Genomic DNA, 20,468 nt, shown 5'->3' with positions numbered 1-20,468 from the left:
TTTCTGCTGGCTTGCCCTTGAATTTTGCTGGCTTAGCAAGCACAAGGCACCATAGCAGACCAATTAAATCCCAACAACCTGTGGTTGTGTTTTACAAGAAAACACAACCACCCAGCAACAATGTAACGCTCCAGCCCTTAGTCGGGAATTGTTTGAATGAAGCCCCCAAGCCCATATTTGCTGGTCTTTTATTTTCCCCTGTTCTTCAGGGAGGAATAGGTAAAGCAGCTGTTCTGCTGATGTGCTGGGTAAGTATTTGGTTCCATGACTCTGGGGTGTATCATAGAAGCCAACCATGAATTCTTAACCCTCTTTTCCTTTAAGCTGAGAGTTGGCTGAGCAATAGCAATGTATTGTTTATTTATATCTGTGATGCATATGTATGTTTGCATGTGATGTTCTCCATCTCCTACAGAATGTGGCTCTTTCTTTTCTTATAAGCGCTGAAGCTGCTCTTTTGGTCTGAAAGCATCTAGAGGATATTCTGCATCTAATCTCTCAAATAGGGAAGGGACAAAAATACACTTTATTATTTACTTTATATATACATTATTTGATTGTTTTAAAAAAAATCAAAGCAGTTACAATAAGAATAAAACAATAAAATTATCAGTAAAAACAGTTAATAACAACAATCTTAAGCATTCAGGGGGAAAATAAAATCGACAATAAACTCAAAGGAGTTTAAAACAGACATCAGCATTTTGGATATCTGGGTAGACATGTCTAAACAAAAATGAGTTTATCAGATTCCAAAAAGAAATCAATAGGCAGGGAGTTCCAAAGTGTAGCTGCTGCAACACTAAAAGTTTGCGTTCTTACAAATGCGGAATGAGCTTTATTGGGCACCTGTAAGAGTGCTAGTTCTGCTGATTGAAGCCATCAATCAAGCATAATTGGGGAAAGGTGATCTCACAGGTAAACTGATCCCAAGTTGTTAAGGGCTTTATATGCTAGTAGTAACATGCTGAACTTGGCCCAGTAGCAAACTGGGAACCGGGGCCAAGGAGTCTGAGCAAAGGTGTCCTGTCTACATGGGACCAAGGTCAAGCATAAAATCAATAAAACATTTTAAACCAATATAGGTAACTAGGTTATATATCCATACAATGTTTGCATCATGAATGAAACACAGTGGATTAAACACGGGATCTCGAGAGGACATATAAATCAAATTTATTTATTTATTGACATGTATAACCCAGTCCGAGAAGCTTGTGGGTTAATTTTAAAGATAACCAGGCAAATTAGAAACAGGCCATTTATTTCTTCATCCATTGTCTTCACATAATTAATGAATAGGAGACAAAAAAATCACTCAGTAGCTGTTGAAAGCAGAGCTACTAAGTCTAGAACAAGAATGAAACAAGAGTGAAACTCTAATTCCCCTTTAAAATGTGTTGCAGGGGGGCAGTTATTGACTTGTTTTTGTTTCTATTTTGGTTATGTATGTTGTGTTTTTATATTGAGATTTTATGTTGTAACTGCCCTGAGACCTGCGGGTATAGGACGGTATACTAATTTAATAAATGATGATGATGATGATGATGATGATGATAAAATAAAAAATCCCTTTAGGAGCCTCTGTTCTGGAGATAGGTGGGGACATCCCTGGGTGGTGTGATGGTGGTGAGAGTCATTTTTGTTGTGTAGCAAGACACGTCCAGTTCCATCGGTTACTGATGCTTTGTCTCTTTCCGCCGACCCATTAGTGCTAAACAAAGACATCAGCACTTGCCGCACCATGACCATCACAGGGACTCTGAAACGCCCGTCCCTGCAGGATGAGGAGAAGCTGAAGCTGAACCACCCGAAGGGATCGTCCAACTTCAACAGTCTTCCAGCCAACGTCTCCAAGATGCACCTCCAAGGCTCCCCGCACTACCTGGGCGCCATCAACCTCAACGACTTCAGCAATCACACCCTCACTCTGAAGAAGGACAAGAGCCAGCCGCCCAAGTCCATCTACATCTGTGACGGGGACATCTTCAAGAAGCTGGACTCAGAGCTCTCTCGGGCGCAGGACCAAGCCATAGACACCAGCTACGTCATCCTGCCCTCCAACACCGCCACCTTGAGGCCTAAGCCTCCACCGCCTCCGCCGCCCCCCAAAGACGATACAAAATACAGCATCAACATTGACCAGATGCCCCAGACGAGGCTCATCCACCTCAGTATGGCCACTGACCCAGGTTTCGTTGTCAAGAGCCCTCCAAGGGAGCCTGTGGTCATGGGCTGCGGGGAGGGTCAGGCTTCGCCAATGTTGCAGCAGCAGCAGCAGCACCAGCTGTCGCCTCCGATGATTAACAAGTCTGGTGACTCACAGATGCCAAACAGCTTGTGTGACACGGGCGAGTCTGGCAACTCTGGCATGGTGTCCAAGAGTGAGACGGTTTCCACCCTTTCCATGAGCTCCCTTGAGGTATGTGGCTGGGTGGTAGCTACATGATATTGCACACATTTTGCACGGAGAACATTGCAGGTTCCTTTGCATCTCCAGTTGGAAAGGACCTCAGGTCCCTTGGCTGAAGAAGACCAAGCTGTCCCCAAGGACTTGAAAAAGAACCAGTCGTATTGATACAATACGGGGATAAATTGACTGGCCGGAGTAAGGTTGGGGGGAGATAGCAGAGGCATATTGTCATTGAAAGTCTGCTCAATATTGATCCAGAGTAGATTCCAGTGTATAGTTAGCAGAGTAAAAACTTACACAGGTTGCAGGGGTTTCCAAAAATAGACCAGAGACATTTCATCCAGCAGAGCTTTACTGCATAATGGTCACAAATCCAATACATTCAGGATTGGCACTGTCCATAAGAAATCCAGTTGCAGCAGACATAACTTAGCAATAACTTATAACTGGAGAGACCTGTCAGGAGTAAGCCTGGACCAATGGTACCAAATAGTATGGGAAACAGCCTTACTAGAAAAATTAACCAATAAACTGAAACTGATACGGGGACAAATAGAAGAAAACGCTTTCACCTCAGTATGGCTCCCCTTTATCACACACACAGCCCAACAAGACAATGACAAAAACCCACCAACAGCATACAAATCAATATGGCTAACCTGATCCAAAACATCCACCCACCCCACTCACACATGAAAACAAAGACCACCACAGCCAACCACAAATGAACAACCACACCCATGGCCAACCTCAACCTCTCTCACCACCAAAGGAACACAAGTGAACAGCAAAGAACCTGCACAAGCAATGCTGACACAAAACCCCACATATATTAAGTAAAATAGAAACATCACCACCCCACCCCACTCATCTTTCCTCCCCCCTCTACCTCTTTCCCCCTTTTCTTCCTAATGTCTCAACAAATGAAACTGATCTGTAAAAAATGTTACTTGGGAGAGAGAGAGAGAGAGAGAGAGAGAGAGAGAGAGAGAGAGACATTGCACATACTTTTGTAAACCAAAAAAAAACCACAATAACTTATAATAAGTCTAAAACTAAATACTATATACAGAACACCACACCAGTTGGAAAAGAGATAGAAAGGGATAGTGAAACCTAGGCTCCTTCTGGCCTCACTATTATAGTCAGCATGACCTTGACAGAAGAGATAACAGGACCAGTTTAAGCCAGCTGTACTCAGCTTCTCTGAAGGAATAACCCAAACATCGTGAAGTTTCTGCTTGTTCCTTTCACACAGAGACACTTCCAGAACTTTCTTGAACTAAGTAGAATAGAAAAGATCTCTACACATCAGATCAATATTTTCTGCACTAAGAAATGTAAACTGGCCTATATAAAACTAATCAGAGAGAGGGATGGTTTTTATAAAACGGGTTAAAACTTTCTAAACAACTGAGTAGGATTATCTATACTAAAATGTTTTTAAAAGCATACAGCCTGCCTGATATCAAAAGGCAGGGAGCTCCCAAGTGTAGTTCTGCCACACTAAATCACTGATTTCTTTAAAATGTGAAATTCACATTCTGTAGCTCCTGTAACTGTGCCAGATCAAAGCGGTTGGTATGGGGTCAGGTGATATCATCGGTAAAGTGGTCCAGGTCCCAGATTGTTAACTGATCCCAAATGATTAGTGATAGGATCGTGTCCTCCACTGCTCCTCTGAGCAGCAGGCTAGTGTGGCAGAGCACACATACAGCTCTGTTTTTTTTCAGCAGAGGAGAATGGCTAGGGGCTTCATCCACCACCTGAGGCTGTTGCCTCACTTTGCCAAATGGTAGGACCACCCCTGGACCACCCCTGGACTCCGCACGGCTGCCACGATTGTGGCCATTGCTGCAAATTGTGTACACCAAGTGCCTCTTTGCATGGTGCTTTCTCTAGGAGAAATATCGCCCCCCCCCCCCCAAAAAATATCGGTGGCAAAAAAAATGTTGTCAGTTTCATTGGGGTGGTATCACCCTACTGCTAATCTGTCTTTCTCTTTCAATCCCCAGAGACGGAAATCCCGGTATGCAGAGCTAGATTTCGAGGTGAGTACTTCCCCATTTACATAATGGACAGGTCAGGATGAGAGTGAATCTTATCATCCCCATTGAATTTAGTTTCATATACAGTGGTACCTCTGGTTGCGAACAGGATCCGTCCTGGAGCCCCATTCGCAACCTGAACGGAATGCAATTTGCAGCTTCTGCGCATGCGCGTGACATCATTTTCTGCATCTGTGCATGCGTGAGAGGCAAAACCCGGAAGTAACCCTTTCTGGTACTTCCGGGTCACCACGGGACGCAACCTAAAAAGACGTAACCTGCAGCGTTCGCAACCCGAGGTATGACTGTATACCCAATTGATTGTCCTAATACCCAAAATGTCTGGAGTCATTGCCTGAGTCCCGAGAACCCATGAATCAGTTTGTGTCATATTCAGGGCTATTTTTTTTCATCCAGAATTCCCTGGAACTCAGTTCCGGCACTTCTCAGGTGGGCGCCATTGCCATTATAAGAAATGAGGGAGGCATTATAAGAAATGAGGGAGGCTAAGGGAGCTGGGCATGCTTAGCCTGGAGAAGAGGAGGTTAAGGGGTGATATGATAGCCATGTTCAAATATATAAAAGGATGTCACATAGAGGAGGGGAAAAGGTTGTTTTCTGCTGCTCCAGAGAAGTGGACACGGAGCAATGGATCCAAACTACAAGAAAGAAGATTCCACCTAAACATTAGGAAGAACTTTCTGACAGTAAGAGCTGTTCGACAGTGGAATTTGCTGCCAAGGAGTGTGGTGGAGTCTCCTTCTTTGGAGGTCTTTAAGCAGAGGCTTGACAACCATATGTCAGGAGTGCTCTGATGGTGTTTCCTGCTTGGCAGGGGGTTGGACTCGATGGCCCTTGTGGTCTCTTCCAACTCTATGATTCTATGATTCTATGATTGATTCATAGTGAGTTCTGGCACCTCTTTTTTCTAGGAAAAAAAGCACTGCATATTCCCCATAACAAGGGGTAATTTTCTCCACTGGAATGTACAGCGATGCAAATGTATACCTAATTTCATCCATGGGCAGTGCACAGAGAATTTCTGGTAGCCAGGCATCAAAGCAAATATCCACCAGCTGTAGCCCAGCGTGTTGCATAGGGCACGTCTCTGAGTAGGCATAGCATAAACTGAAAGAATGAAGTGGTTCGCTTTGGATGAAAAATCCTATATACAAACAGCAACCTCATTCTCCTTATGTAACCCAAACTAGACCATCCGCTCTCATGAGGATGGTATTAAGAGGCTTGGGGAACCCCAAGGTTTGCAAAAGTACAAAAAGGGGTGAACCCACCAAATGGAAGCCCCCTGCAAACGGACATCCTGCATTCTGAGAGCAGTGATCATTCTCAGTACTCATTGGGCCATTTACTTCATTTTTACATGGCTAGGACTAAAGATGGGGGAGAAATTCAATCCGGTTCACATTTAAAGGCAAACCAACCTAATTTGCGGTTTCCAAAACAATTCACATCTCTGAATTTTGCAGTGGAGTTCCAGTGTGTTCAGAAATCCACTCCACTTCCCAGTGGGGAGGAGTTGCAGTGGAGTTGCAGTGGACTTGCATCACCCAGAGGTTACCAGCCCCATTTAAACTTAAGCTCAAGACAGAGAGCTTCCTCTTGGCTCACTTCCTCAATCTCCCACTCACCCTCCCTATTTTCAGGTTTCGACATTGGCCTTGCTAGGGACCTCGGTTGTTCACCGTTGAGGGGCCTGGTAGGAATTTTTCCACTTGGCCAAATTGGCATGGGCCATTTGGTTTTCGGCTACCTCGTAGCAATCGTTACAACTTTGTAAGGTTTGGCAGTTAGGCGTTGGTTGACCTTATGATGGGGGAGGGGAGGTGTGGCCATCACCTGCTCCTCCAAGCTTAAGGGTATTCCTTTAAAGGAATCCGTTTGTGTGGATCTTGTCCAAAGCCCGGGGCAGGGCTAGGGCCATGCCACGACCCCGTCGGGAACCCAGAGGGAGCTCGAATTGGTTTGCATTGACGGGGCTCCCCCTACCAGTGGTTGACCCTTACTGGACTCCCTGCGTGACAGGCAGGAATCAGATATATTTGGGCCATTTCCAATGCCTAAGCAAATACCGCTCACATTCTGCAACCAATAAAGTTGTGGCCTAAATTTGCCCAATATCCATTAACCTAATATCCATGTCCTTGTGTCTTATTCATCAACAAGGGGGTGGGTTTGGGGTCTCGACATGCAAATGCCCACGCTAGGATCTAATATGCATCAAAGTCCATGCATTGGAGAAAATAGCATACAGAAATGCATTGCACTGCTCCAGGTGCCACATAATCCTCATTCCACACTTGTAAGAAATCAATCTTTTACTATGGTAGAACACACACTTTGGAACTCCCTGCCTATTGACACCGGGCAAACGCCTTTGCTGTTCTCTTTGTGGTGCTTGCTTAAAATGTTTTTGTTTGGCGACCCTATCCACAAATGTAGCAGGCCGGCATGTGTATTAATCCTTTTGCTTTCTGTTGAGTTTAGTTATATATTTTTTATTTCTTTAAAAGCTCATTTAATTATGTTACAAATGTTTTAGATACCTCTTTTTAACCTTTTTATTGATCATCTTAACATGTTTTTTAAAACTGTAAACTGCTTAGAAGTTTTATAATAACCAAGCAGTTTATAAGTGTAAATCAGTAAATTCCTATTAGGGGAAACTGCACCCAAAAATAACTATATTAAGAGAGACTTGCACTAAAACACTGAATAATTTTCATCATATATATATATATATATATATATATATATATATATATGAAGTGATATGGAAATGTGGAGAAATGAGGACTAGAACAAGGAGAAACTGGGACAGATTCACCCATTCCTAATTAGGTTTAATTGATCTCACAATTCCTGCCTGAGGCTCTGATGGACCTGGGATATCCTGACCTGTTTCTCTCTCGTCCGTTGCAGAAAATCATGCACACGAGAAAACGTCACCAAGACATGTTCCAGGACTTGAACCGAAAGCTGCAGCATGCAGAGAAAGAGAAGGAGTCCCCAACAACAGACAGCAAGGTGAGTTCTGGCCCAGTTTCCTGAAAACTCCATCCTTGGGGACCTAATTTATTTGGGGGCCTGCAAACAAAGGATCTGGGAAATTCCAAAAACCATAATTTTGCACCTGTGGGCAAAACTCCTCTGCCTTTTATTCTCCCCCACCCATGTGAGGATATTTGCAGTTTGAAAATCTGTTTTCGATAATTCTTCTTCTTCGTTTGACTGGAGAAAAGCTTAAATGTCTTCAGTTTTTATCTGACTCCCTGTTCCCGTGTCTTCTAGATATAGGGCTGCCATACGTCCTGGTTTTCCTGGACATGTCCAGGAATCCCTGGCCAAAATGGTATCCAGGCAAATTTTTGTCAAATGATGGATGATCCCCAGCCCATAAATTTTCCCCATAAACTGTTCAGCTGAAAGTTCTTTCTGGAGAAACTTCAGCCTGCCTTTTTTTCAAAAGCTGCATTCAACTGTCCCAATGCTAGCGACCTTGGATGATGGCATCATTTCTAAATCTCAGGCTCCACCCACCTGTTAAACCTCAAGGGGGGCAGAGATAATGATCTGGCCCCCAAGCAGAGTGCCTGGCCTACAACGCTTCCTGTGCTTTAGTAGACCACACAGATGGAGGACTAAACTCAAGAGTAACACTATCTCATACTTTGTGCTACACCTGTGCAAAATAATAATAATTTTCCATGATTGAGCTAAGCAGCAGAAGTTTGAGAAGTTTCTGAAGAATTACTTCTTGCAGATACATCCTGGTTATTTATCCATGACCATCTTCCTTTATTCTGGATTAATTAAGGCAGGATGAATCAGAAGTCAATACCAGCTTCTAGTTCAACAAAAACATTTCTTTTTCACCAGGCCTTTGGCTTTGAATTATCTACAGCATTTTTGTTTTCATGGACGGGATGTTTCAATGTAGGGTTTTTTAAAAAAAGAAAACAACAAACCAAATTGTCTTAGGTTGTTTTTAAAGCTGGTTTTAATGCATGTATGTGTTTGCTTGCTTAAAATATTGTAAGTCGCTTTGAGTTGCCATGGCAAAAAAAAGTGAGTAATAAATTTAATAAATAAAATAACTAGGGTATAATCTCAAGATTGATTCTCCCCACGCTGCCTTTAGAAATTAAGAAGAACTGTAGTGCAGTGACATAACACGTCTTCTGCAGGCAGAATGACCCCGATTCCATCGCTGGCATAGAAGCACAGAATCATAGAATTGTAGAATTGGAAAGGACCCCAAATGTCATCTAATTCAACCCTTGCAATGTATGAATATCCAGGTATACCTGGAGGTGTAGCATCTCCAGGTATAGCATCTCCAGGTCTAGCTGGGAGAGACCATTGTCTGAAATCCTGGAGAGCCAGTCAGAGTACACAATATGAGCTTGATGGACCCAAAGGTCTGACTCAGTAGAAGGCAGCTTTCTGTGTTCCTATGGAGGCGCGTAATGCAACACTGCTTGCCAGGATTTTATGGTTCCTTTTGCAGCTTCCTCTCCAGTTCTGCATGTTTCCTTTTCCCCACAAAGCACTATGTTTTTAAAGGGCAAATGCTCTGGAATGGTTATTTCACTGTTCTCCTGGACACAGGAGGTGCACCCTTGTTCCTTGGTGTGCGCCAATTCAATTACGTTGATCAAAGAGGAGGGAAACACCATGTTCTCTCTTGTGCATTCAGGCTATAAAACGATGGAGTGTTTCTTCGGGCGGAAGTGATAAAACTAACGCTAGCGTAAGTCTTACTGCCTGCGTTTCCTTAATGAACCTCATAGAGACATCCTCCCTTCCAATTCTTGCCACGGCGCATGTCTTCAAACGCATTCTCCTACCCTTAAGTAAGCATCCGGTCCTCTCAGTCATGGACCAAGCACCCCTCGAATGCTCCCTTGATCCTTCCACTCCCGACATCGCACAGAAAAGAGGATTCATGCAACTCTCCCAATCCATTTCCCCCCGACATTGTTAGAGCCTTGACTGCATCCCTCCCAAACCATGCCTACTTGGCAACCACCTTCTATTGCCTTGCCAATGTCCAAAGATGTCCACTTCGCCCATCTCAGAAGCATGTTTTATGGTTGCGAAGCTTTTCCATCACCTTGGTTCCATGGCTACCCCAACAACTGTCCTGACAGCAGGTTCGGGACAGACATCGCCATTGAGAAGAAGAAAACCTCCCTTCTTCACACAACACATGGAGTCGTAGAATGGCAATAATAATAATAATAATTTATTATTTATACCCTGCCCATCTGGCTGGGCTTCCCCAGCCACTCTGGGTGGCTTCCAACAAAATATTAAAAACTGTAATACATCAAACATTAAAAGCTTCCCTACACAGGGCTGCCTTCAGATGTCTTCTAAAAGTCTGGTAGTTGTTGTTCTCTTTGACATCTGGTGGAAGGGTGTTCCACAGGGAGGGCGCCACTACCGAGAAGGCCCTCTGCCTGGGTCCCTGTAACCGGCAAAGCTGGAAGGGACCCCAAGACTCTTCTAGTCCAATGCCTGGCCATGCAGTAATTGTGGCCACTGTCTGGAATTCACAAACATAAGACAAGAGTTAGTGAAAGGTCTTCAAGTTTGATGTCTTCCAAAGAGATTATTATTATTATTATTATTATTATTATTATTATTATTATTATTATTAAATTTTATTTATACCCCATCCTCCCCAGCCAAGACCGGGCTCAGGGAAGCTAACACCGGTATAAAAACAATTGACTGAAATACAACTTAAAAACAAGATTAAAATACAACATTAAAATGCTGCCTCATTTCAGTAGGAACTCAAATCGAAAACTTTTTTGGGGATGAGAACATCAAGTCTTCACCAAGGCCAACTATCCAGACTGGTCCTAAGTGGGCCAGAAAAAAGCCAGGGAAGTCCCTAAATAGGAGTTCCATCACAGAAGGAGAAAGGAAAAAGGAGGAGGGGGAGGGGATCAATTTGATTCCAAGCCAAAGGCCAGACAGAACAACTCTGTCTTACAGGCCCTGCGGAAAGAAATCAGATCCTGCAGGGCCCTGGTCTCATGCGACAGAGCGTTCCACCAGGCCGGAGCCAGTGTTGAAAAGGCCCTGGCTCTGGTTGAGGCTAATCTGACTTCCTTAGGGCTCAGGACCTCTAGAGGGTTGCTATTTATGGACCTTAAGGTCCTCCGCGGGGCATACCGGCAGAGGCGGTCCCATAGATACAAGGGTCCTAGGCCGTGAAGATAGATAAATATTTGGAGAAGGATGGGGGCAGTCTGTCAGTGACTATTAGCCACGAACATTTACTTTATTAGAGGTTTCCTAGTGCTGTTTTTCACCCTAGCTTTTCAGCTCAAAAGGCCCCCAGAGCAGCTGCTTTGCGACAAGAAAAAAAATATAACACAGTCTCTTGACACAAAAGGAAAGGAGGAGGAGGAGGGTGGAGGAAGGGAAGTGTTCCTGCTCAGAGGCAGTATTGCCACTGAATGCCAGCTGCTGGTGAGCAGTAACCAAACAATTAAACCCCTGTGTTGCAAACAATTATCAGTAGAAGAAGAAGAAGAAGAGTTTGGATTTGATATCCCACCTTTCACTCCCTTTAAGGAGTCTCAAAGTGGCTAACATTCTCCTTTCCCTTCCTCCCCCACATCAAACACTCTGTGAGGTGAGTGGGGCTGAGAGACTTCAAAGAAGTGTGACTAGCCCAAGGTCACCCAGCAGCTGCATGTGGAGGAGCGGAGATGCGAACCCGGTTCCCCAGATTACGAGACTACCACTCTTAACCACTACACCACACTGGCTACACCACCACTATCCAAGGCAACACGATGACCAAGTGCAACAATGTGATGTCAATATAAACTATATAATCTATTCAGAACATTAAACAGTATGAAATATATGAAATATGCACTCTCTGCGAAACCAAATAAATCTTATAAATCTCCGAAAGTCACAAAATATGCACTCTTGATGGATTCTCTTGAAAACATAGAACCAAATAAACATAAGTCTTTTCAAATATAAGCTGCAGGCGAGCAGCAGAAGGATGGATCTCTTGATGTGCCCTTATTGTGGATTTTCATGGACCACTGTTTGAGGCAGAGTGCTGGGCTAGAGAGACTAGGCTTTGCAGAAGGAAGATTTCACTGAGCATCCCTTTGAGGCTCAAAATATCTCTCACACGCTTCCTTAAGCACTTTGCTGAAGCTCTTTAGATCAGCCCTTCCCCTCCTGTGAACCAAGACTTGGGAAAAATGAGCTGGAAGTTGCTTTGCTACCAATAAGCAGGAGACCCTCGAGCAGAACTCACCCAGTCAGTAGAACGTCTTGCTTCTGAAGTCACGTCACTGAGTGATGGGAGGGAGGATCTCCTGCTCAGACTGGGTGATGCTTGAAGCCACCTGAGCTCAGCCTCTAACTATGCACTGTGGAGAGGAGGAAGGAATCTTTTGTTCACGTACCACCCGGTATTTGCTTTGAAGGTGATAAAAGGAATATTCTCCCCATCTCTTTTGGGGGGAGGGTGGTGGCTTTGATCCACGGCCTTGAGGAGGGACCGAATTCAGAACTGTTTCCAGTTCAGTGCAGCTGTCAATCTCCTGCTTTGAGCCGAAGCCTTTCATGGGCAAACCTAATGCCCAGAATTTATGCAGAGAAAGAGGTCTGCAAATGTGGCATTCATTTATTTCCTCAACACATTGCAGGGGCGGGAGGTTAAAATCCCTGGGGCTGTATTTTGTTTTTTACTTTCTTTTTTTAAAAAAAAATTATGAATGGCTTAATTCAAATATTTAACATGTACAACATGGGCAATACTGGAAAACTATCAGCGCGTTTTAAAGGTGTGCTTTTTTTGGTACCACTTTGCATTTAAGCAAGACCTATTTCAATGTAATATAACTAATACAATCCATAAATACATAAAGACTATCTTTATAATAAAATAGGCTACAGCCAATAGCCCATCCAGTAAGAACAAATATTAAGTGATTGGAGGACAAATGGATAGAAAAAAGGAAGCACAAAAAGATTTTTGTGCCATTCATCGCTTATTATGAACACCTTCTGAAGATAATCATCTCAGTCTAGTTATATAGACCCACATTATGTACTGGAAGCACTTATTTTTTACATTTCAACTGCAACTCATTCTGTTGAATGTGTGTTTTCCAAGCCTTTCTTGTAGAAACCATTCCCACTACTCACACTGAACAACAGAAGACGTGATATGTTGGGTAAATTGTGGCCCAAAGCATATATACGTACATATGTAAAAAGGTAAAGGTACCCCTGACCGTTAGGTCCAGTCGCAGATGACTCTGGGGTTGCGCGCTCATCTCGCTCTATAGGCCGAGGGAGCCGGCGTTTGTCCGCAGACAGCTTCCGGATCATGTGGCTAGCATGACTAAGCCACTTCTGGCAAACCAGAGCAGCGCACGGATATGCCGTTTACCTTTCCGCCAGAGCAGTACCCATTTATCTACTTGCACTTTGATGTGCTTTCGAACAGCTAGGTTGGCAGGAGCTGGGACCGAGCAACGGGAGCTCACCCTGTTGTGGGGATTCGAGCCGCTGACCTTCTGATCGGCAAGTCCTAGGCTCTGTGGTTTAACCCACAGTGCCACCCACGTCCCTTATTAAACATAAATCAGGACAAAGAAACATGTCGTCTCTCCTTGCCATCTTCTCAGAGAGAGCGCCAAGAACAACAGCTATACAGAGCAGAAGTTCTGCTTACGCCAGCAATCTGTGCTGGAATGTAAACAGACATGTGACACGCAACAATCCCATGTCTGCAGCAAAAGGTGGAATGGAATCCCAACAGGTACCACTGTATTACCAGGGACTGCAGACCCTGCTCATGTTGCTCACCAACCCTGCAGATGCCCTACCCTATGCTAACCCCCCTTCTTTGAATTTCACCCCAACCCCACATTCCCACGCAGCTCCTCCAGTGCCCTATCCCCTCACAGCATGGAGGGATATCCTCTCAAAAGGATGGGAAATTCTTACTTCCAAAGAACTAGTGGATAAGTTTTGTAGCACAAAAGGAGGTTTATTCCCCCACCCCACCCCCCAGTGAGGTTTCATGAGTTTCCTTCAATTTCTCTTCAGCCATCACACATGTGTACCTTACTTCCATTCCCCCAGTGCTGTGACTCCCTGAATTGAATCCTGCCCTTCTTTTCTCTCTCCAGTAACCCCTAATCTTTCCCATGGCAGATATTTCGCATGAAAAATCCCTTTGTGAACTGTAATAACGCTCTTGGTGAGGTTTCTACAGCGTGCTTTATTTAAGAGAATGATGCACCATTTTAAAAGCAAAATATCCCCCTTGGGTTTCGAACATGCTATTTTGGGTAGCGTTATGGAAAGATCCTATTGTGCTTACATCTATATAAATCACAGAATACCACTAAGTTTGTCTGGTGCCACCGAGCAAGGAGAAGTTTATCAGGTTTTTAAGAACGCTTCCTGTCAAATTACATGAGCCTTGGCTTCCCAGAAGATGGCAGATAATTATAGCAGTGATCCCTTCCAGTTGATGCAGAATGATGAGATTTCCGATGGCATCAGGAACATGAATTGTCTGCCATATTGTGGGATGGGCAGGGCTTGCATACATTGCATGGGGATCCCCATTTCCTACTCCTTCTACAAGCCATTGCAGCCAGTTCCTTGGCATAACAAGGGAAAGGATGGTGAAATTAAGGACCAAACTAGATGCGATTCCAACTGAGCCATGACTGAAGCTCCCACTTTTTTAAAAAAATGCAAATAGCAGATGCAGTGGTAGAGCAGGAATAGGGAACATTTTTCAGGCTGAGGGTTACATTCCCTTGTAGGTTGTGGAGGTTTTTCTGGGAGCTACATACAAGTGATTGGCGGAGACAAAGGAAAACTGTATTGCACAATGGATGTGACTTTTACCTCTATACCTGTCAGGCTTCAGGGACTCAGCTTCCTCCCCACTCCCCTTTGGCAGTAGATAAACAGAACAAAATGAAAGGAGACTCTTACCAGTTAGAGATTTTAATGATCACAATTGAGAAAACAAAGAATCCATTCCTAGGAATGAAGGTGCTCCCAGTTAAAGATTCCACTCAATTCGCCCCTTGTCACCCACATCACTACCACATCTTTCAGCCTGATCTCACAGCCACCGAGCTTTCAGAGCTGCCACCTTGACCTTGGACTGATCAGATGGACACATTCCAGAGAGAGTGAGTCTGTTAACTCTCTCTCTTTCCCAGTTCTTCTCCTAGCTGTTCCCCACCCAGTTCTTCCCAACTTCTGCCTTCTGAACTATTTCCCTCTTCAAACCACTGTTCCAAATCTATACTGTCCCACTGCTCCTGGGAAGATTCAGGATCCTGCTCAGCAGCAGGGGGAGGCTTCCTCCTCAGCACAGCCCTCCTCATCACAATCCATGACAATACAACAGGGTGCATTCTAGGTACCCAGAAGTTTCTGCAAACCTCTCCCGCCCACATCTCTACATCCATCCAGACAAAAAGCATTATCATAGCTCAAGGACACATTTCAGCCAGACCTGAGGGGAGTCCGGAGCAGGGCTGATGAGGGGGTGTGGTCTGGGGAGAGTTTCAGGGACTAAACAGGGAGGCGTGGAGGACCAGATTCAAGTACCAGGCTGAAGGGTCTCCATCCCTCTGGTAGGGCATTCATGGCCAAGGCCCAGTGCCAGGGAAGGAGGATTTATCCTTCTCTTAGCATGCAATCACCCCAACCCAAATTGCTCCAAATGGACATGGCTTTTTGGTGGGGGGGGGGGGGAATGAATGCATGCACTGAAGTTGGCACTACAAATGCATATTCTTTAGTACAGGAGGGGAAAGGGGAAATTACCTTTTCAAATATATTGACTGTCACCAGAGGCTTTTGTAAATACTTGCATTCAAGTAATTAATTTTAAAGCCATCCACCTCCCAATTAATCCAGTGCCAGTGTGCCAGTGTGGTGTAGTGGTTAAGAGCGGTGGACTCGTAATCTGGTGAACCGGGTTTGCTTCCCTGCTCCTCCACATGCAGCTGCTGGGTGACCTTGGGCTAGTCACACTTCTCTGAAGTCTCTCAGCCCCGCTCACCTCACAGAGTGTTTGTTGTGGGGGAGGAAGGGAAAGGAGAATGTTAGCCGCTTTGAGACTCCTTAAAGGGAGTGAAAGGCGGGATATCAAATCCAAACTCTTCTTCTTCTTCTGCCATTTTAATCGATCGAATGTTTTTTTTTTTTTTAATCAATTCAGCCAAAAGAATCGACAAAACCTTTTGGCCTTCCTCTCAACTTAATTTCTTGGAAATCTGATCTCTTCTTTTTTCTGTTTTATTCCCCCCCCCTTCCCCCCTTTTGTTGCAGCAAGAAAAACAGCAGACACCAAACAAGAGACCCTGGGAAGGGATCCGGAAGGTCCACTCCCCGCCGGCGTGGGTTAAAAAGGACATGGAGATGGTGTCACAGTCTCCCTTGGAACTCAAAACTGTTGAGTGGGAAAAGGCAGGCGCCACAATCCCCCTGGTGGGACAGGACATTATCGACCTCCAGACAGAGGTCTGAGGAGGAAAAAAAGCAAAAAGAAAGACTCTTTGGGTGTCCTTTTCCCCCCACCCTGGAAAACAAAACACAAAATACAAACAGATAAAGATTTTTTAAAATAATAATAATAAAAAGAGAACCAATCAAATGGAATTGAAATGGAGCAAGAGAGCAATGTCTGTTGGTTTCTTTTCGAAACCTTTCAGTTAAAAAGGAAACATAATATGGAGTAACCTTTGTATTGTTCTCGGGAGACAGAGTTGGGTGGGGAAAACTATTACTTTGTAGAACATAGTAGCAGTAGGTACGGAACGCAATACGGTCTTTCCCAGGTAAGGAAGATGGCCGGGGGGTGGGTGGGGGAAGAGAGAAGGCCACGGAGGAGGGAAGGGAATGATGAAATAATAAGGGGAAAGGGAGGATTAGAGGTTGTTTTCTTTTAAAAAATGACATCGGCCTCAGCAGCAAAAGGATTAATGGAGGATCTTTACCAAGAGGATGCCGCTAGGCGTGCTGCCACAATGGATGTCTAGAATGGAAACTCAGGAGGCACTTGACTGAGCATTGGGTACCCACAGTTCCCCTGGACACATCCTGTGACCCATTGTCTCTTCTAGAGATGGAGGGAGAGGAACCTGCCCATCTCCCTTCTGTCTCCTCGCAGCCACCAGAACGGCATCGGGAACAGAGATCCCCCTCAACCGGGAAGAGGCCTCCTCCTCAGAAAGTTGGGATTTCTCCAGCAGTCCTCTGGGAGCTAGCTCAGAGGATGCCTAATTGGGGCAGGGAAGTTGGATGGAAGAGGGAGTCCTGGTGGTGGCAGCGGACATCTCCTTCCATACTGGATTTTCTGAACTCTCCGTAAAAAATAATAACAATAAAAAGTGTGATGTATGGACAATGAAGAGATCTCCACTTAATACAATTGAGATCCACTCAACTGGTTTCCAGACAAAAAAAAGAGAGAAAAGAACCTTGAGTGGGAAGGGGAGGTTTTTTAAAAAACAAAACAAAAAAGCAAACAAACAATGAACAAACAAGAATGTAGGTCATATGTTGACTGCTAGTAGACCCTAGGCAAGCTCATTGTGGGCCTTTGTACAAAGGTTCATGTGTGGCCTCATTTTCCCCCCTCGCAGCTTTCGAAAGACTGGACAACATCTTTCTTCCTGTCTGCTTTCTCAAGTGGACGATCCCCGGTTAAGAGACATGGAAAAGTTGAGAACATATGGAGAACATTGCCTTAGGGACTTTGAGTCAAACTGGAAAAAAAAAAATTGAGTAAAATCCACTTGGGGAAAAAAATCTATTTTTTTTCTTCTTTTTCTTTTCTTCAATAAAAAGAGAACTTGAAACCCAAGGAGTTCCATTTCTTTGGCGTGCGTCATTCCGCTCATTTTTCCATGCTTCTGACCCATGCAAATGGGGTGGAGATGTTCTTCCAGCTTTGTCCTGCGAGGAAAAGGTATGGAAGCATCTTAACATGCAGGTCTTCCTCATCTTCAGGGTTTGGATTGTCATATCGTGTCGAGGAAATGGCCTGATGCATTTTGGCGTCTTCCTCTTGACACCATGTTTTTTTTTAAAAAAAAAAAAAATTCTGACCCCTCAGACTTTGAATTCAGAACCCCTATGTTTTAAAACACGTTTCACTCTGTGTTTCCATAAGAACTCAAACAGAAATCGATGCTGCTACTTTCCAAGTGGCCAAGATAGCTGGAAATTGTTCTGCAAGAAGGCAAGAGGAGTGTAAGAATTGATCAAGCAGTTTTGATCTTTTCTGAGGGAAAATGAACATGTGGAATGGCTTCTTCTCTTATTTTCTGGTGGTGAAATAACAAATCGCAAGCTTTCCTCAGACATAATCCTGCCATTTGTTTTAACCGTAAAACGATCAGCAATATTTCAGTGAAGAAAAATAGATCAGGGTTTTTTTATACAGAAAAATCATCAATTTTTTTTTTGGGGGGGGGGGGACAAAGGTGCAGGATCTTTCCCAAACCCACAGACACAGTAAAAGACTCCAGATAACCCCTCCTTGTCTATTTTATCATAGCAATCTTCGTATTATTGCCCCAAAACTTTTGTTTGAACATTTTTCATTGGGGGCGGGAAGGGGCCTAATATGCTTTTTTGTTATAATTTTTTTGCCTCCAATTATCTTTTGTTGTTGGGGAACGGGGTTGGGTTGTGGGGGAGATCCAAACTGAATTTTGGGGAAATGGTTTATGGCTTGAATGGATCGAGATAGGGAATCCTTTCCATCAGGGATAGATTGTATGTACTGGGCAATGTCCGGTGGCTCTCATAGCTGCACACACTGATGTCCCTGCTGAGAAAGTCTGTTCCATTTTCTTCAGTGGAGAGTGCATTGTAAAAGTGGAGTTGCATCCTCCATTGCAGTGAATGGGCAGATTGCAAAACACATCGAAGACTGGAGCATACAGGTTGCTCTTGACTTGAAACGAATTTTGTCCTCCGTAAGGCTCAGTGAAACTCGATATCAGCCACTGGAAACATGTGCCAGGCAAGCCACACCGAAGACAATGGGAAATGTGCAAGAGCCCTAGGTGTGCTCTTATGCATTTCCCATTCAAGTGTATATTACGTCCAAGGTCTTTCCAGCCCTTAAGAAAGGAAAGTCCCTGGGAAAAGGATTGGAGGAAGGGGAATTCACACCGATCAAATTATTGTTTCTATTTGTTCTCATGGGGGGGGGGGCATCTTACCAAGAAATATGCTGGAAGTTTCTAGGAATGGACTTCAGGTCTAACTCAAGGCACACTGAAGCATCTATGGAAGTCAAAGGCTCATCTGATTCATACCTAGCCCTACCATTCTCATGTGTCTGGTCTTGACAGCTTGTGTTGTCCTCTTATTCATTGGGAAAGGCTGTAGCTCAGTGGTAGGGATTCTGCTGTGCATACAGAAGGTTCCAGGTTCAATCTTCAGCATCTCCTGTTAGGGCTGGGGGGGGGGGCTTCCTGAAACCCCAGAGAGCCACTACTGGTGCTGGTCAGCGTAGACAATACTGATGGACCAATGGTTTGATGGCAGATCCCGTTAGTCCTCCTTTTGCATTATAAATGGTAGTGTATGGTCCCACCAGAGCTTCTTGTGCAAACGCTTCCCATACTTTCCGGTTCCACAGGGAACCAGTGGTCCTCCTGATGTGCAACCCTCATCATCCCTGACCATTGGCTATGTTGCTGGGGGCTGCAGTCCAGCAGCATCTGGAGGGCCACAGGTTCCACATCCTTGGTCCATGCTTTTAGACCAGGAACATGGGAAGATCCTACAGAGAGAGGGGGGTGGGGTGGGAAGACTTCATCTGAACAAATTCCCTTGGAAGGTGGTGGACTAAGGTTACCAGATTTTTTTCAATGAATCCGGGGACACTTATTGTTTGCTATGTACATGTAAGTGCTGAGAAAGCTGTAAATCCGGGGACTGTCCCCGGGAAATGGGAACATCTGGTAAACTTAAGGCAGACTCTCTTACACTGGAGGTTTTTAAGCAGAGGTTGGGTGGCCAACTGTCATGGATGCTTCAGTCAGGGGTGGACTTTTAAAATTTCATTGGGGACCTGTGTGAGGCCAAAATCCCACCTCTTGCCTTCCATTCTGCTCAATTCACTACATCATAGTTGCAACACCCTGCACCACTCCTTAGGCTCAGAGCTCAGTGCAGAGAAACTTGGCCATGCCACCCTAAAACTGCCTCTGGTTTTGTTGGACTAAATGACCCACATGTCCCTTCCAAGTTCCAACTCTTCAATGCTATGATTCTATGAAATACTTGGAAAGATGCCCATGAGCAGCTGAAACATCTCAGGTCAATGGGTACAGCTCCCTGCTGAGCATTCGTGCCCTGGGTATTAGTGACACTGCAAGAGAGCTGCAATCCCTGGTCCACTTTTCTGAGACGATCACTAGAATCAGCGACAGCACATTGGTAGGTTGTTGTGCAGTAGGGGTAAAGGTTTGTAAAACAGTATGGCAAAGCTAACCGGGTGCCAGTCATGGACCATGGAGACTTAGTCCCAAATTCATCCCTACCTCACAGAGTTGTTCTGAGGATACCATGTGGAATCTTCACCTTCCATGTATGTTGCCCTGAACTCCTTGGTGAAAAGGCATTATAGGAACATAAATGAAAGGTGATTAGAGCTCACCCTTAAATTCCAGAGAGACTTGTTTGCACATGGGAAGGCAGAGAAGGGGTTATAGCAGCCAGTGTGGGATTCATTAATACCATGCATATGCTAGGTAGATATTTTTTAACAAAATCTCATGCTGGGCTTTACCGAGGTAATCAAAGTATTAAATCCACTGTGATCAAGAGACTTAGCATGAATTCAGTCCAAGTCTGTAAATGTGTAGGTTCCAGACTGAGCTGTATGGGACTCACCAAGGAATGGTCTTCCCTATAGTCCTAATGTGGTT

The 20,468-nt window shown here is 44.5% G+C and overlaps 1 protein-coding gene across 4 annotated transcripts in view; it reads left to right on the top strand.

The window, feature by feature from the left end:
• ADGRB1 (adhesion G protein-coupled receptor B1) overlaps positions 1–17,383 on the top strand; it is a 381,525-nt gene extending 364,142 nt beyond the window's left edge. For 2 of the 4 annotated variants that reach the window (XM_081012479.1, XM_081012478.1), the window contains 5 exons: positions 1,713–2,422; positions 4,429–4,464; positions 7,402–7,506; positions 9,179–9,232; positions 15,847–17,383. In XM_081012479.1, coding sequence (XP_080868605.1) covers positions 1,713–2,422; positions 4,429–4,464; positions 7,402–7,506; positions 9,179–9,232; positions 15,847–16,044 — 1,103 coding nt within the window. In that variant the 3' untranslated portion in view covers positions 16,045–17,383. The remainder of the gene's footprint in view (positions 1–1,712; positions 2,423–4,428; positions 4,465–7,401; positions 7,507–9,178; positions 9,233–15,846) is intronic. The other 2 variants (XM_081012481.1, XM_081012480.1) reach the window with 1 other exon arrangement.
• Positions 17,384–20,468: the final 3,085 nt, after the last annotated feature.

This window comes from Podarcis pityusensis (assembly GCF_964106645.2).
Source record: "Podarcis pityusensis genome assembly, chromosome: 7".
NCBI classification, from domain to species: Eukaryota; Metazoa; Chordata; class Lepidosauria; order Squamata; family Lacertidae; genus Podarcis; species Podarcis pityusensis.
This window is presented reverse-complemented; position numbering and strand designations above follow the sequence as displayed.